Source organism: Heptranchias perlo, chromosome 33, assembly GCF_035084215.1.
Source record: "Heptranchias perlo isolate sHepPer1 chromosome 33, sHepPer1.hap1, whole genome shotgun sequence".
In the NCBI taxonomy this organism is placed as follows: domain Eukaryota; kingdom Metazoa; phylum Chordata; class Chondrichthyes; order Hexanchiformes; family Hexanchidae; genus Heptranchias; species Heptranchias perlo.
Window position 1 is genome coordinate 22,763,079 of NC_090357.1, and position 18,439 is coordinate 22,781,517.

The 18,439-nt window shown below is 44.2% G+C and overlaps 1 protein-coding gene across 1 annotated transcript in view; it reads right to left on the reverse strand.

The window, feature by feature from the left end:
• Positions 1 to 5,895: 5,895 nt before the first annotated feature.
• esama (endothelial cell adhesion molecule a) overlaps positions 5,896 to 18,439 on the reverse strand; it is a 116,996-nt gene continuing 104,452 nt past the window's right edge. Inside the window, exon 7 of the mRNA XM_067971046.1 lies at positions 5,896 to 17,898. Coding sequence (XP_067827147.1) covers positions 17,457 to 17,898 — 442 coding nt within the window. The 3' untranslated portion in view covers positions 5,896 to 17,456. The remainder of the gene's footprint in view (positions 17,899 to 18,439) is intronic.

Consider the following 18,439-nt stretch of genomic DNA (forward strand, 5'->3'; position numbering starts at 1 on the left):
TACAACACAGGACTACATGCATGCTAACCAGCGGAAGCAGTGTGCTATAGATAGAGCTAAGCGATTCCACAACCAATGTATCAGATCAAAACTCCACAGTCCTGTCACATCCAGCCGTGAATGGTGGTGGACAATTAAACAATCAATGGGAGGAAGAGGCTCCGTAAACATCCCCATCCTCAATGATGGCAGAGTCCAGCACATGAGTGCAAAAGACAAGACTGAAGCGTTTGCAACCATCTTCAGCTAGAAATGCCAAGTGGATGATCCATCTCGGCCTCCATTCGAGATCCCCACCATCACAGAAGCCAGTCTTCAGCCAATTTGATTCAATCCACGTGATATCAAGAAACGGCTGAGTGCACTAGATACAGCAAAGGCTATGGGCCCCGACAACATCCCGGCTGTAGTACTGAAGACTTGTGCTCCAGAACCAGCCCCGCCTCTAGCCAAGCTGTTCCAGTACAGCTACAACACTGGCATCTAGCTGACAAAGTGGAAAATTGCCTAGGTATGGCCTGCCCACAAAAAGCAGGACAACTCCACTCTGGCCAATTACCACCCCATCAGCAAAGTGATGGAATGTGTCATCAACAGTGCTATCAAGCAGCACTTACTCACCTGCTCAACAGTTTGGGTTCTGCCAGGCTCACTCGGCTCCAGACCTCATTACAGCCTTACTTGGACAAAAGAGCTGAATTCCAGAGGTGAGGTGAGAGTGACTGCTCTTGACATCAAGGCAGCATTTGACCGAGTGTGGCACCAAGGAGCCCTAGTAAAATTGAAGTCAATGGGAATCAGGGGGAAAACTCTCCAGTGGCTGGAGTCATACCTAGCACAAAGGAAGATGGTAGTGATTGTTGAAGGCCAATCATCTCAGCCCCGGGACATTGCTGCAGGAATTCCACAAGACAGTGTCCTAGGCCCAACCATCTTCAGCTGCTTCGTCAATGACCTTCCCTCCATCATAAGGTCGGAAGTGGGGCTGTTCGCTGATGATTGCTCAGTGTTCAGTTCCATTCGCAGATAATGAAGCAGTCCGTGCCCACATGCAGCAAGACCTGGACAACATCCAGGCTTGGACTGATAAGTGGCAATTAACATTTGTGCCAGACAAGTGCCAGGCAATGACCATCTCCACCTTCACTCCCTTCACCACCAGCGCACTGTGGCTGCAGTGTGTACCATCCACAGGATGCACTGCAGCAACTCGCCAAGGCTTCTTCAACAGCACCTCCCAAACCCGTGACCTCTACCACCTAGAAGGACAAGGGCAGCAGGCACATGGGAGCACCACCACCTGCACGTTCCCCTCCAAGTCACACACCATCCCGACTTGGAAATATATCGCCATTCCTTCATCGTTGCTGGGTCAAAATCCCAGAACTCCCTACCTAACAGCACTGTGGGAGAACCTTCACCACACGGACTGCAGCAGTTCAAAATGGCGGCTCACCACCGCCTTCTCAAGGGCAATTAGGGATGGGCAATAAATGCCGGCCTCGCCAGCGACACCCACATCCCATGAATTAATTAAAAAAAGGACACGGGTTCTTTATAACACGTGGTTCTATTATCTGAGGATCGTTAAGCAGAACAATGATCCAAGGCCAGAAATATCTTTCTTTTTGCTTTCATACTTTCAGGCATGTGTGACAATATTGCAAGCCCAGCTCTCTTCATCAACGACACACTTTTGTAAAATTCGAAAGAGGCTCCCTCTGGTGGTTGAAGAGCAGGAACGAACAGCACAGTTCTGCCAACCTGAACCTTTTGTTTCTGACCAGCTTTCTGTGTGTTGGTATTTTGATGACAAAAATGTTTTTCTGACTTTCTCCCATCTGTTGTTTGTGCCATGAGTCGACACACATTGCAACAGGCAGCCTGGTTCGCTAAAGATGGTGAATTCACCATGCTGTGCGTGACTTCTACACTCACCGATATTTACCCCAGGAACTTGAGTACACAGGAAGTTAGGAATATGAAAAATCTGTTCTCTATGGTGTTTCTTTACATTTACATTTAAATTCATTGGAAAATTTATGCTGGTTGTCATCATCGTCACTTTACTTTTAGTCACTAGGATTGGTCATTAAGGTTAGTCACTAGGGTTGGTCACTAAGGCTGGTCACTAGGGTCAGCATTGAACAGGCTCTCCCAGGTCAGCTATGGCACAGCCAGGTATCAATAGGTTGTCTGATATGGAGTACAGACTCTCATCCATTTAACAGCATCACAATGTAACAGATACACAGATACCAGGGAGTGGAATCTTCTCTCTCTTCTCTCCTGAAGGTCCTGAGGTACAGTTTTGCCCGCAACGTAATCATGTCTCCTATTCACAATATAGCCAGCTGCTTCTTTTCTACTCACTGCTCTCTTTGTTTCTGCTTCACAAACACTCGACCACGGCACTGTGTCTGAGAACCGCTTCAATCCAGTTGCGCACTTAACTGATAGAAATAGTGATTTGTTAAAACTCCAGTAGCCACACAGGGCAGATTAACCCCAGGGTTTTGTCCACTCTGATGTTTACATTATGCAATTAGGATAATAGGAGGGAACAAACATCCAGTAGCTCCCCCTAGTGGAAACCTAGAGAGTGAGCCCGTCAATAGTAGGGGCAAAACAACTAAGATTGGTCCTCTCCCCACTAAATGTCCACTCAAACACAGGTCCAATGGGGAGCTGCTGCACAGCAGTCAGGAGCAGGAATCCTGGCTGATTTTCTCCCTTCCCTCCCATATCATCAGAATGTTGAAGTCAGTTACAGCATTGAGATGGCCTAGCTACACAGTCTGGGATTGCATTTGGGACCTTAGTTATCTGTATGCATTAATACAACACAGTGTATTTACCCTAAGCAACCCAGGGAGCTCTACAGCTGTAACAAAACTTTAACTGTCCCATGGTTATAAACCATTGAAACCTCGTCGACATTTCTTGACTGCATCACTGTTCCCAGTCACTCCCAGGAAGCTGTTAATTTTGTATAACTACCCGAAGATTTTTACATCCAGGCTATGATCGCAATATGATTAATAACTGCTCGAGGCCGCAACTCTGATCTTCCAGGGACTGAATTACACGCTGAGTTAAAATCATTGTTACATATCCTCGGGGCCTTGGCTTTGAATTGAGCCAAGGCTCTCTCTAATGCCTGTAAATCCGTCAAGTGAAATGTAGAGTTTATGGAATAGGACACCACAAAGGAACTCAGCACTAACATTTAACATATTTCCTAAACCCAAATATCCCCTGTTACTTTCTGTAACTGCCTGCTCTGTAACAACTAACCAGTTTTACTCATTCTTCATGAAATATAAAGAGGCAGTGGATCATTTAAATATAAGTATAAAACACTCCTTTTAACCCATGACTGTCAAACTAACTGGCAACCCAAAGACGTTGAGTTCAGATCCCAGCATGGCAAGTTGTGAAATTAAATTCAGTAAATCTGATCATTTGTAGACTCGCTCCTGAAAGGTCTGGCTCTAATTTTTAGATTGTGCCCCCTACTCCTAGAATCCCCAACCAGCGGAAATAATTTCTCTCTATCCACCCTATCTGTTCCCCTTAATATCTTATAAATTTCGATCAGATCACCCCTTAACCTTCGAAACTCCAGAGAATACAACCCCAATTTGTGTAATCTCTCCTCGTAACTTAACCCTTGAAGTCTGGGTATCATTCTAGTAAACCTACACTGCACTCCCTCCAAGGCAAATATGTCCTTCCGAAGGTGCAGTGCCCAGAACTGCTCACAGTACTCCAGGTGCGGTCTAATCAGGATTTTGTATAGCTGTAGCATAACTTCTGCCCCCTTGTACTCTAGTCCTCTAGATATAAAGGCTAGCATTCCATTAGCCTTATTGATTATTTTCGGCACCTGTTCAATGATCTATGTACCTGAACCCCTAAGTCCCTTTGGACATCCACTGTTTTTAACTTTTTACCATTGAGAAAGTATCCTGTTCTATCCTTTTTTGATCCAAAGTGGATGACCTCACATTTGCCTACATTGAATTCCATTTGCCACAGTTTTGCCCATTCACCTAATCTATCAATATCGCTTTGTAATTTTATGTTTTCATCTACACTGCTTACAATGCCACCAATCTTTGTGTCATTGGCAAACTTAGATATGAGTCTTTCTATGCCTTCATATAAGTCGTTAATAAATATTGTGAATAATTAAAACTCCAAGACAGATCCCTGCGGGACTCCACTAGTCACATCCTGCCAATGTGAGTACCTACCCATTATCTCTTCTTTCTGTTGCCTTTCGCTCAGCCAACTTCCTAACCAAGTCCGTACTTTTCCCCCGATTCCATGGGCTTCTATCTTAGCTAACAGTCTCTTATGTGGGACTTTATCAAATGCCTTCTGGAAGTTCATATAAATAACATCCATTGACATTCCCCTGTCCATTACTTTAGTCACCTCTTCAAAAAATTCAATCAGGTTTGTCAGGCACGACCTACCTTTCACAAATCCATGCTGGCTCTCTCGTATTAACTCGAAATTCTCGAGGTGTTCAGTCACCCTATCCTTAATTATAGACTCCAGCATTTTCCTCACAACACATGTTAGGCTAACTGGTCTGTAATTCCCTGGTTTCCCTTTCTCTACTTTCTTAAAAAGCGGAGTGACATGTGCAATTTTCCAATCTAGAGGGACAGTTCCTGAATCTAGAGAACTTTGAAAGATTATAGTTAGGGCATCTACAATGTGCTCACCTACTTCCTTTAAAACCCTGGGATGGAAACCATCTGGTCCTGGGAATTTGTCACTCTTTAGTGCTATTATTTTCTTCGTTACTGTTGTTTCACTTATGTTAATTTTAATTGAGTCCCTGTCCCCAATTCAATATTAGTTTTCTTGGGATTTCTGGCATGCTATCCTCTTTTTCTACTGTAAATACTGACGCAAAGTAATTGTTCAACATGTCCACCATTTCCCCATTGTCAATGACAATATCCCCAATTTCAGTTTTTAAGGGGCCAACACTGCTCCTGACCACCCTCTTTTTCCTAATATAACTATAAAAGTTCTTCGTATTGGTTTTGATATCCCTTGCAAGTTTCTTTTCATACTCTCTTTTTGTAGCTCTCATTATCTGTTTTGTGACCCTTTGTTGATCTTTGTATCTTTCCCATTCACCAGGATCTGTGCCATTTTTTGCCTTTTTGTATGTCCTTTCCTTATGTCTTATACTGTCCCTTACCTCTTTAGTTGTCCATGGCTGTTTATGGTTTATCTTAAGACTTAAAGATTTATTGGAAATCTACTAAACACCAACATCGTCCAATATCTGTGTGTAAAAAGCCCTACAGTTATATTTTCAGTGGAAATTCTTGCAACAAAAATAATAATTAATATCTTTGGTTTCATATAATTTATTAAATATCTAGGGCTTAAAATGGAGGCTTCGCCCTTGTTAATTACAAAATGGCGGACTGGACACTACGGCCTAGGATTTCTGTTCCACCCCCACAAATAAAATAGGGACACATCTCTGGTGGAGCATGACCTCTGCCCTCCCAGAGATGCCATACTCTTTCCTTGTGTGCGTTTATTCCATGTCTATGTTTTATCAATCATTTTTAGATGTAAGTTCATTCGTTTAGTCTGTACAAAAGTTATCAAACCTTGTTGTAATTTCACAGGAGATACACTGGACATTCTACATTTTCACCACTATGCAAGTTAACATGATCGGGGGTTAATGGTTAGGCCTGGGCTATGAGAATAAAGATGCAGGTTACAGTTCATAAGAGACATGGTCCAATTCACTCAAGAAACCGGTGTTGGGAAACTCAATCGGTAGCAATCTGATCAGCAACGATATCAGCGTTTGTAATGTAAGACTGAACAAATAATCCAATTCACAAATAGAAATCTGATAAACTTTATTACAAATCATTCTTATCCATTTCAAGAGAGGCATGCAGGAATATCAAAATAACAAGGATCCCGCATCCTTCAAAGTTCACACGGGACAAGTCCAGTCAAGTTTGTCTTAAAGCTTTTCCGTTAAGTACAAATATCAATAAACTATCATGTACAGAAAAAAAAAGCTATTGATAAAAATGTGACTAACATTTGTCAAACTCACTGTACATAAATCCATCCTGATGGTATGAAACAGAGTCCAACAAGTAGAGTGCAACAGTTGTCAAGCATTGCTGAGTGATCGGCCTCAGGTTAATAGTATCATTCATGTACAAGTGCAAAATCCCTTAGTGTAGGAGCAATGGTTCATTTTTTTTTCTTACCTCCTGAATTTTCCTGCATATTTATGATTTTTAAAAATACGTAGATTTCCTTTCTTGTCCTTTTTAAAATAGGACACGTGAAGCCGTGCCGTCAGCTGTCTAGGCCCTAAGCTCTGATGTTCCCTCCCTAAACCTCTCTGCCTCTCTCCCCTCCTTTACGACACTCCTTAAAATCTACCTCTTTGATCAAGCTTTTGGTCACCTGTCCTAATATCTCCTTGTGTGGCTCGGTGTCATATTTTGTCTGATTACGCTCCTGTGAAGCGCCTTGGGACTTTTTACTACGTTAAAGGCGCTATAAAAATGCAGGTTGTTGTTGTTGTAGTAAAAATTCGCCTCGCTCATCAGGTTCCAAGGTTGTTTCTTCTGGCGCTTGATATCTCACTGTCTTTGCTCAGACACTGTTCCTGGATGTGCTAATGGTTGCTTGATCCTTGACAGCTCACAGTTTGATCTGTACATATATAAGTCGGGCTACATGTCTAAATATAACTAGCAGATATTAAAAATATAACCACTTTTATAACTCTGGTCAGTGAAATGCAGGATAAATATTTCCCCAGTATCTCAAAACTGTGGAAATCCTCTCCCCTGCTTTCAAGTTCTCCAGGCCTCCTACAACTTATGGGCTTTTAAAGCTTGGCATAATCTAATGACTTACCGATTTACCTCACCTCTTTTCAACCTGTCCTGCACTGCTGGCCTTAGCCTTGATCTTTTGCTTTCAATTAAAATTCCAGTAAAGATTTCAATTACTCCCCAAGGAACACTCTCTGGTAAGAATGATAAAATTAGATCCAATCAAGTGTAGTCCCACAAACAGGACACTGGCAGGATCACAAATAGTTTTCCTGGCAGTTTTATTCGCCTGTGGCTTTACATTATATTATAGCAGTGAGATAAGGCCCAGGTTTTGTGGGCTAATTGACCCCAATTATCATTACAACCTTCAAGTAAAGAGCACAGTGATATACAGCTGAACAGACACTGAATCAACACTGGTTGGTGGTATCTGGGATAAAATCCTTTACTAGGAATTTAGGAATATTCAGTGTCTCTTTGCAGGTAACAATTCTTCTCTGGTTCCACTAACCAGAGCAGCTGGACAGAGATCACTGAATTAACATAGGAAGTTCTAGCATTACTTTCTCTTGACTATTCATATCCAGTCCTTACCGACACTTGTGAATTATGAAGGGATGGGACAGAGTAAATAGGAACAGACTGTTTCCAGTGGTTGAGGGGTCTGGACTGAAGGGGACACAGATTCAAGCAATTTAGGACAGAGAGTAGGTGAAACTTTTATTTTACAGTGTTTGGAGGCTGTGGAATGCACTATCAAAGTTAATGATTGAAGCAGAGACCATGTCAACATTTAAGAGTACGTTGTGTAGGTGCTTGAAGGAGAAGGGAATAAAGGGATAGGGAAACAGGGAAGACACACGAGATTAGAACTATTGCTCATGTGGGGGATAAACACCAACGGTTGGGCCGAAAGATCTGTTTCTGTGTTGTAATTTCATGTAGTACTATGTCACTATTAGCAGGAAGGGGGGACTTTCCTGCTTCATGCTACCAATGCACATAATCGTGGAATTGCACACCCGTCCAGCCCCTGATTTTTCATCCCTTAATTTCAACGGGCAGGAAATCACAGGCCAGGGATTGAAGTGAAGAATATAACTATGATTTTTTTTAAACTTCTGCTTGAAGAATTTTTTTGTAAATTAGAGGAATTGATTTGTTGCCTTCATTAATTCAACTTGAGAATATTTGGCATTAGCTATCTGTAGAAAATTGCTTTTTCAAATCATCTGTGAAAGCATTCATAGAACCTTAGAACCATAGAAAAGATACCGCACAGAAGGGGGCAATTCGGCCCATCGTTTCCGTGCTGGCTCGAAGAACAACCAGGCGCCCATTCTAATCCCACCTTCCAGCACCCGGTCTATAGCTCTGCAGCTTACAGCTTAGGTGCAGGTCCAGGTACTTTTTAAAAGAGTTGAGGGTCCCTGCCTCTACCACCAATTCGGGCAGCGAATTCCATACACCCACCACCCTCTGGGTAAAAAAGTTTTTCCTCATGTCTCCTCTAATCCTTCCGCCAATCAGCTTAAATCTCTGTCCGCTAGTTCTTGAACTCTCCGCTAGGGGAAACAAGTACTTCCTGTCTATCTAGGCCCCCTCATAATTTTGTACACCTCAATCAAGTCTCCCCTCAGCCTCCTCTGCTCCAAGGAAAACAACCCCAGCCAATCCAATCTCTCCTCGTAGCTGCAATTTTCAAGCCCTGGCAACATTCTTGTAAATCTTCTCTGCACTCTCTCCAGAGCAATTATGTCCTTCCTGTAATGTGGTGACCAGAACTGCGCACAATACTCCAGCTGTGGCCTTACCAGCGTTTTATACAGTTCCATCATTACATCCCTGCTTTTTTATTCTATACCTCGGCTAATAACGGAGAGCATTCCGTATGCCTTCTTCACAACCTTATCTACCTGTACTGCCACCTTCAGGGACCTGTGCACATGCACTCCAAGGTCTCTCACTTTCTCTACCCCTCTCAATATATTCCCATTTACTGCGTATTCCCTTTTACTGTTTGCCCTCCCTAAGTGCATTACCTCACACTTCTCCAGGTTGAACTCCATTTGTCACTTTTCCGCCTACTCCACCAACCCATTGATATCTTCTTGGAGTCTACAACTATCCTCTTCACTATCAACTACACGGCCAATTGTTGTGTCGTCTGCAAATTTGCCAATCATGCCCCCTACATTCAAGTCCAAATCAATAATATGTACCACAAACAGCAAGGGACCCAGCACTGAGCCCTGTGGCACACCACTGGAAACAGATTTCCATTTGCAAAGACATCTATCGACTTTTACCCTTTGTTTCCTGTTACAGTTCTCCAAATTTTCATAAGTCTTTTCCAGTCACAGTAAAGGCCAGTAAAGGTACAGTGTAGACTCAAACTCCCTCCCCTCCCACACCAACAGTCATATACTATGACTGCGCAACAGAACTCTTTCCACCCCCATCACACACTATCACTGCGAGCTCGTCCTCCCTTCCTCTCTGATGCACTTATCAGTATATGATTAGATACAACCACCTGTTAACCATTGGATTCACCTATGAGTGTCGTCAGTTCCAGGTCGCTCAAGCTTCAGTCATTTGAAATGAACCTCATCCATTTGGATTTTAAAATGTCACTCTTAAAAATAACCACAGCTCCATGTGTTTGAATGGCTTTCAACATGTCTCACACTTTTGATCATGAAATCAAACTCCTGACGCTTCACTGATGTTGGCAGCCTTGTCGTTTACCCCGTCTGTACTCTATTTCTCTCATATAGTCACTATCTAGGGCAATTTAAACACGTTCTCTGAAACAGACACAGTCATGCTCACATAGTCAGTACAGAGCCACAAACTCACATTCCTTTAGTGCTGAGCCCCATCTCTCTCTCTGTCTCACAGTTACACACACGGACTCAACACAGGCCATATCCTCACACCGTTAATGCTGGCTGCTTCAGCTTCCCATGTTCCTTGTGAACGTGCACAGCCCATTGCACAGTCCTTATTTTGTGCAAAAGATTGCCATTTAATTTTAGATGATGTTTGAAGTGTTGGCATTAAAGCTGATGACTGCTTGACTGAAAACGTAAGTGATTAAGTGGGGCTGATGAAATTATGGAAGGCATCCTGAATATTTGGGCCCATAACAAGCCAAAAGCCCTCAGCGCATTAGAAGGTGGCAGGCTAGCATGTAGTGTGCTGAAAGCACAAACTGTGTGTGCAAGGCTCAAAAATCAGGCAAATGAAGGACCTCCCCTTAATGCAACTGGAGTGTCTGAACAGTGCTCAAAACGCCGAACCGTGTTCCAGTCACTGAGTGTCCGAGCAGCGTCCTGATCACCGAGTGTCCGAGCAGCGTCCTGATCACCGAGTGTCCGAGCAGTGTCCCAGACAGCGAGTGTCCGAGCAGTGTCCCGGTCACCGAGTGTCCGAGCAGCGTCCTGATCACCGAGTGTCCGAGCAGTGTCCCAGACAGCGAGTGTCCGAGCAGTGTCCCGGTCACCGAGTGTCCGAGCAGCGTCCTGATCACCGAGTGTCCGAGCAGCGTCCTGATCACCGAGTGTCCGAGCAGCGTCCTGATCACCGAGTGTCCGAGCAGCGTCCCAGTCACCGAGTGTCCGAGCAGTGTCCCAGACAGCGAGTGTCCGAGCAGCGTCCCAGTCACCGAGTGTCTGAGCAGCGTCCCAGTCACCGAGTGTCTGAGCAGCGTCCCAGTCACCAAGTGTCCGAGCAGCGTCCTGATCACCGAGTGTCCGAGCAGCGTCCCGGTCACCGAGTGTCCGAGCAGCGTCCCAGTCACCGAGTGTCTGAGCAGCGTCCCAGTCACCGAGTGTCTGAGCAGCGTCCCAGTCACCGAGTGTCTGAGCAGCGTCCCAGTCACCGAGTGTCCGAGCAGCGTCCTGATCACCGAGTGTCCGAGCAGCGACCCGGTCGCCGAGTGTCCGAGCAGCGTCCTGATCGCCGAGTGTCCGAGCAGCGTCCCGGTCACCGAGTGTCCGAGCAGCGTCCTGATCACCGAGTGTCCGAGCAGCGACCCGGTCGCCGAGTGTCCGAGCAGCGTCCTAGTCACCGAGTGTCCGAGCAGCGTCCCGGTCACCGAGTGTCCGAGCAGCGACCCGGTCGCCGAGTGTCCGAGCAGCGTCCTAGTCACCGAGTGTCCGAGCAATGTCCCAGTCACCGAGTGTCCGAGCAGCGTCCCAGTCACCGAATGTCCGAGCAGTGTCCCCGTCACAGAATGTCCGAGCAGCGTCCGGACACCGAGTGTCCGAGCAGTGTCCCCGTCACCGAGTGTCCGAGCAGCGTCCGGACACCGAGTGTCCGAGCAGTGCCACTGTTGCCTAGTGCCCAAAGAAAGCTTCAGCCACTGAGCTCCCATCAAACACTAGCAATCGGAGATGTCTGTTGCATGTAAAAATTTCCCATGCTGTTCTGTAGAATTATCAGATGTAGGCCAGCTGCTTTCTACAGGCTAGTAAGGTGCAGGAGGAGTTGGGGGGGAGGAATAGGAGGGGGGAAGAGAATCAATTGACAAGTGCCCAGGCCACTCTCATGTGTTTTCAGCTGGCGGTTTAAGAGTTTCATTGGTTCAGGGCCTTCCCACCCTTTCAGTCAGGCTGATGTACGGCACCAAGAGTCATGAGGAAAGACAGGAAAATCTCATGGATCAAACATTCTGTCCTCTGTTTCCAGATTTCAGAAAAAAAAAGGAAGAAAATTCCACTTGGCTTATTTATTTATACAACTAAAGGGCAACTTTCTCAATTCATTGACTCTTCCCATGATTTTCAGATATGGATTCTTATAACTCATGCAAGAAATTGAAAAACAATTGCAACATTCTTAATTTCTTACATGAATTGCAAGCTGTAAAGAAAAAAATCCATGTTCAAAAAGCTCAGGGCCAATAAGTGAGTCAAAATGTGAATATGACCAAGGCAAAAGAACCAGAGGTGAGTTGTTATGATCTGGAATGCACTGCCTGAACGGGTGGTGGAAGTAGATTCAATAGTAACTTTCAAAAGGGAAATGGATAAATACTTGAAGGGGAGAAAATTGCAGGGTTATGGGGAAAGAGCAGGTGAGCGGGACTAATTGGATAGCTCTTTCAAAGAGCTGGCACAGGCATGATGTGCCGAATGGACTCCTTCTATGCTGTAAGATTCTATGATTCTATGTCTGGATGGGACAGGATTGATGAAGCAAATAGTCCTTATCCCTCCTTGTTTTTCATACATCATGGCAGGTAAGGTTCCAGTCCAGAATAATTTACCCTCAGACCTCAAGTTAACCCAATGTAGTCTGAGGCTTGAAAGTAGCATTTCTTAAATAGGCATCAAAGTTGGTTGAGGGATAAATATTGGCCAGGACACCAGGGAGAACTTCCATGCTCTTCTTTGAAATAGTGCCGCCAGATCTTTGACCTCCAACTGAGAGGGCAGACAGGGCCTCGGTTTAACGACTCATCCTGGCAGTCATGGATCGGCTGCCCATTAAACCCTTTCCATCAACTTTAATGTTTTCCACCCGGGCAAGTGAAAATTAAAATCTACGCCAAAATGAGCATGCTCACTCAACTCTTCTCCACTGCAACACTGTGGGAGGGTTCGGAAAGAGAACAAGAGGCTATAGCCTATGCTCCTTGGGGAAATGAGAATACCTATCTTGATGCAGGCCAAAAATTACCTTTTAAAAGACACCACAGATATGTTGTGAAACACAATTGTAAGAAGCTTTCTGTAAACACAATTTCCAGATATAAACATACAATCATTTTAAGCTGAGGGTATTTGTTCAGCTAGCGCACAAATCCTTATTGATGAGGAGAGCCATTAGGATAGCAACTAAAATGGAAAAAAACACTCTTTATACTGGTAGATCTGAGGCAGTGCATGAACGTGGCAATGTTCCTATTAATGTCAAGGCGTTCTCTAGTGGAAGTTTTCCTGAAGGAAGTGTAGGAGGATCAATGGAGTTTCCGAGAGCTTGACTGCTTTCTCTGATAACGGCAAGAGCTGCTACAGTTTGTATGTCTGGTAGCTTCCGTAGGATTTGTATCTTTGGGCATCAGCTGCAGCAGGTTCGTGGTCAGCTCTGACTGAGGAGCAGCCTCGTTAATCCAATAACAATATCCTTCCTCTCAAATCACACACTTCCTGATGGGGCACCTCTAACTGTTTATTTGGAAATGGCTTTACCTTGCTTTGTGCTTAAACGTCAGATTCCTCTGGTAGCCTTCTCCAGCTATGAATTAACTTGTCAGAGGTCAGTTGGGGGAGTTTGGCGGGGGGGGGGGGGATAAAAGGTTTATAAAAATTTGAGGGCCTGATTTGAATATGCAAATTTAAACAAATCAATTAATCATCTAGCCAAAACCAAAATGTCTGAATGATTAACTCCAGTATAAAAAGGGAAGCATTGTGTTAACAGCTTAAGCTGTTACAAGGTATGGATGGTTTAATTATCAATTGCAAACAGTGTCCCCATCATAAATGTCCTTCCTAGAATCTGTTGAAATGAATTGTCCACTTCGAAGGAGGAAAAGAAAAGTAGCTCGACAACAGAACAATAGCACCTTTTGTACAAGGCTTTTCCAGGATCTTCCCTGTGGCTGCATAAAATATCTCTTTGCGCAAAGGGTGATCAATGGGCAGAGCATGTTGCTAGGAAAGGTGGTAGAGACCAGGACACTGAACTCAGTTAAGAAACAGTTGAAAGTTGTGATGGAAAGACAGTAGCATTGATGTTCTGAACGGATGAGATCAAATGTGCAGAAGGTCCATCTTACATAAAATTACATAGAATGCACAGCACAGAAACAGGCCAATCGGCCCAACAGGTCCATGCCGGTATTTATGCTCCACATGAGCCTCCTCCCTCCCTACTTCATCTAATCCATTCAGCATATTCTTCTATTCCTTTCTCTCTCGTGTTTATCTAGCATCCCCTTAAATGCATCTATGCCATTCACCCATCTAATCCTTGTGGTAGCGAGTTCCACATTCCAACCACTCTCTGGGTAAAGAAGTTTCTCCTGAATTCTCTATTGGATTTATTAGTGACTTTCTTATATTTATGGCCCCTGGTTCTAGTGCCCCCCGCAAGTGGAAACCTTTTCTCTACATCTACCCTTTTCATAATCTTAAAGACCTCTATCAGGTCACCCTGAGTCTTCTCTTTTCCAGAGAAAAGAGTCCCAGCCTGTTCAATCTTTCCTGATAGGTATAACCTCTCAGTTCCGGTATCATCTTCATCTAAGCCTATCTTGTGCTCTCACATCCTACATGTCTTTTGGTATCTTTTTTATATGGGAATGCATTTGGGGAGTGTCTTGTTACATGACATGATGGAAGAGCTCACAATTTATAAGGAATCTTCTCCATTACTTTAGAGAGAAGAGTCTCTGGCAAGCTTATTTGCGAGTAACCTCTGCACTGGTTTCTTTCACTTACTTTCACATCAGGCTGTGGTGAAGTTAGCTTTTTTTTAACTCTATGTACATACTGACCCTTATAAGGCTATCATCATCCGCCATATAAATAAGTGTCATAGTTAACGAGTGTGTTTGGAGAGTGCTACAACTTTGAACATCTTCCCAGCTATTTTTAGTTTTTGCTATTTAGGAAAAAAATAATAATTGGGGTATTCCCAATGGAGTTTCACTAATGAAAGTTCCTTTCTTTCACTACTTCTGTTCAATGTTTGCTAACCCGCAGTAACGGGAGGTATTACTGCCATAAAGGTTTACCGGGAGATTTCACATAACACTACAAGAAGGTTAAAAAAAACACAAAAAGGAGAGGGAATAAATACTGTGGTTAGTATATGTAGCAACATGGTAAATATGTTCAAAAAGAAATAAAAACAGAAAATGCTGGAAATCAGGTCAGGCAGCAACTGTGGAGAGAGGCAAGTAAGGTTAATGCTTCAGGACAGAGGAGGCTGCAGACCTGAAACATTAACCCTACCTTCCTCTCTCCACAGATGTTGCCTGACCTGCTGAGTGTTTCCAGCATTTTCTGTTTATATTTCAGATTTACAGCATCTGCAGTATTTTGCTTTGTGTTAAAAAAAACATGTTTGCTGCATCTCTGCAGCAGCAAACAAAGCAGTTTGTCCCCTACAATTGTAGTTAGACAGTTGCAATACTGTCAATCAGTTGACAGTAGGGTTTCAATGGCAGTTAATACACTGTCTTACAGATATAATGAATATAGACCCTCAAAAGTTTATGTGGAATACTAGGATGAATGTTTTACATGTACATCTGAATTCTTGGCCTCGATAATAACGGAGAGGTGGGAAGATTGCGGGGGGGAGTGGGTGGGGGGGTAGGTGGGAAATACGGGTTTCCCGGAAGTCCTGCCAAATTTAATAGCAGGACTTGCTTTAAATTTCTCAAATCAGTTTCCTGCCCGCGGCCAGCCAAATTGACAGTCTGGCTGTCAGGCAGGAAGGCAGCTGGGGAGCAGAACAGAGGTAAGTCGGACATCAAGGTGGGCCAATCACAGAGGGAGGGATCGGCCGATTGCAGGGGTCCGATCACATGGAGCAAGTTTGGTGGGCCGGGGGAAGCACTCCTGCTCCTCCTGGCCCACAAGTGCTATAAAGGCACTTACATGATGGACCCGGCCTTTCACGCCTCCCTTCAGCTGCCGGGTTTCCCAAAGCCCAGAAAAACCCAGCCCCAGGAGTTCAAACTAAAAGTCAAGTTAAATTGCAGGCACGCAGCCTCCTTAAAATATTTTAGTGACGACCTGCCTCCTGAGAGCGAGTTAGTTGCCTGCCCCCAACCCGCCTCCCTTAAAACAGGAAGTGGGTGGGTTGGGGTTGGGTTGCAAACCCCCCACCCACCCTGGGGGATTAAAATTACCCCCTCGTCTCTATATTAGCAGTGAAGTTTTATATTAAATAGGTTAGCGCCTCCCCTTAAATACCAGAGAGGGATTTCAGATAAATGCATTAAATGTTCAGCAGTTAATATCGCAAGGTGGAACTTTTAAGCCATGATTTTTGTGGCTTAGAAAACTAAAGGAAATTTTACTTGGCATTTTGCTTAATAAATTAGCACTGGAAAGCATGGTTATTCATGGAATGCAATCTGCTATTCTAAAAAAATCTCAGAATAGTTTGTCATGGTGGATGAATTGGGTATTTACATGTCCCCGGTGTGCACTCTGTTTATATCAGGTATTATGTCTCCACCATAGATTGTGGGGAAACTGAATAATTAAGTTCATGAAAATGTCATTGAAACAAGTTGGCAGATACAGGCCACAAATTGCAGTCAAAATATAACTGGGGAGTAAGCAATTATCCACATCATTCCGAGAAGCTCTCAAGGTCTCCCACTGTTGGTCCAGAGTCCATCTCTGTCATGTCCCACACAACAAGTTCCCAAATCTCGCATTTACCTCTGTTGGGAGCCACTGAAATCTAGGCAGGCTGCTCCCCACAAACAAATGCTGAACTATCACACATAGGAACAGGAGTAGGCCCTTCAGCCCCTCGAGCCTGCTCCAAAATTCAGTTAGATCATGGCTGATCTGTACATCAACTCCATTTTCCCACCTTAGCTCCATATCCCTTGATACCCTTACCTAACAAAAATCATCGATCTCAGTCTTGAAAGTTCCAATTACCCCAGCATCCACAGCCTTTTGGGGGAGAGTTCTAGATTTATACTACACTTTGTGTAAAAAAAGTATTTCCTGATTTCCCTCCTCAATGGCCTAGCTCTAAAGTTAAGATTAGAGCCCCCCTTTCTTGATCCCCCCATCAATGGAAATAATTTCTCTGTATCTACCCTATCGAATCCTTTCAACATTTTGCAACACCTGGATCCGAGCACCCCTCAATCTTTTATACTCAAGGGAATAGAAGCCAATCCAGGGAATACAAGCCAAAGGGAGTCACCCTCCAGGTTGGCTTCTTGCACCACCCAAAAGCTGATGTGACACTGATAAGAGGTTGAGGAGCCGGTCGCCTGACTGTTGTCGCATCGAGGAATGTTGTATGACTCAGAGAAAGACTATCACAAGGGAGAAAATGATAAATAACTGGAAGAGAAAGATACATTGCCACCTGTAATATAAATCAGCCACCATATCTCTCCTGGGTTAAACAGGTCTGGATTTCTCTTCATTGGGGAATGATGAATGTTACAAGCCACCACCTTGTATGGGCAAAGCTAAAATTTTAGATTAAGTTTCTTCAAAACTTGCCATATTTTGAACAGAGAGGCTACAGGGATATAAGCACAGAGCTGGGATAAGATAGGAATAGTCAGAATCACAGCTAGTACTATAAAAGATTCAGTGTCAAGTTACTGTGATGCTTGAGGTACAAGTGGAAAGATAGTTTGGAAATGGCCATTTACTCATCAGTCCAGCAGTTGGGCCAAATTTTTCATTTCAGGTTTCTAGTTGAAAAAGTATCAAGAAGTAGTTGCAGGACTTCAGAGCACAGTTTATGCCCAATGTTACATCTGTAATACTTCACCATAAATTGTTCAGGTATGAAACCCTATTCTTTGGTCATCAAAGTAAAGTTATTGCAGGATTTCCATGCGTCATGGTTACTGCCGAGTTGCTCCTACACCAGCGATCCTGCTTGGCTCTGGGCTGGCACCATGACTGGCACAGCCCCCATTCTGGCAAGGTTTGATGGTGTCATCGAGGGTAATGTGGGTGGCTGCCGGGGTGCCTGTGGCCGAGCTCCATTCTGCCACTTAGGGGAAGGACCAGAGTAGTGAGTGTTATTTGTTGATACGTAAACTGGCGCTGACTGGCCAGATGAGCTTCTCGTCAGGGTATTGCCCTCCGATTTTTGGGCATTGTTCAGGCGCTTGTAACTTTCAGTGCTGTTGACACCCGTTGCAGTGATGGTTGAAGCAGTGTCAGGTGACGGCTTGGTGGGATAAGGTTTGTATACATGCCTGGTGCTGTTCACTGATGACAGCGTGCCATTTTTAGAGATTATATCAGAGCTCCCATTGTTAGCCCATGTGTTTCCTGTTGGTGCCTGTGCGTCCTCCCTGTGAAAAAAATATATTTTATGATCAGTGACTTCTTTTCGTAACAGTCCAAGTAGACACTTCCTCCACAGATATGACCATTCGCCTCCAATTCATTTGATCTCATCATGACCATTAATACGCTCCAGGTACCATGCTATGCTTACATATCCAAAAGAAATAATCTGAAAAGGGACTGGGTGGTGTAGTGAGTTGGCACACTGCCCTTTGATCGCTGGGCCTTGGGTTCTACTTCTGGCCAATATGAAATGATGAAGGTTTTCTCTCTCTGCTGACTGTAAAATGACTTCTGCCAGTTTTAACCCAGCCCACAGTGGGTGTAGACTTACACTATAAAAGTGACCCAAATTTGACAATTCCACTTCAAGAGCCTGCAACAATGGTTGGTGTGGGAAATGACAATGTCGTATTGGTACAGATGAAGGCATTCTTCTGAGATTCAGGCTAGAGCACGTAAAGCAGAGTAGAGGAGCTTTACTCAGCATTTTAAGTCTGCTGTGCTTGACCTGGGAATGCTTGAAGCTGATACTGACTGCTTGAC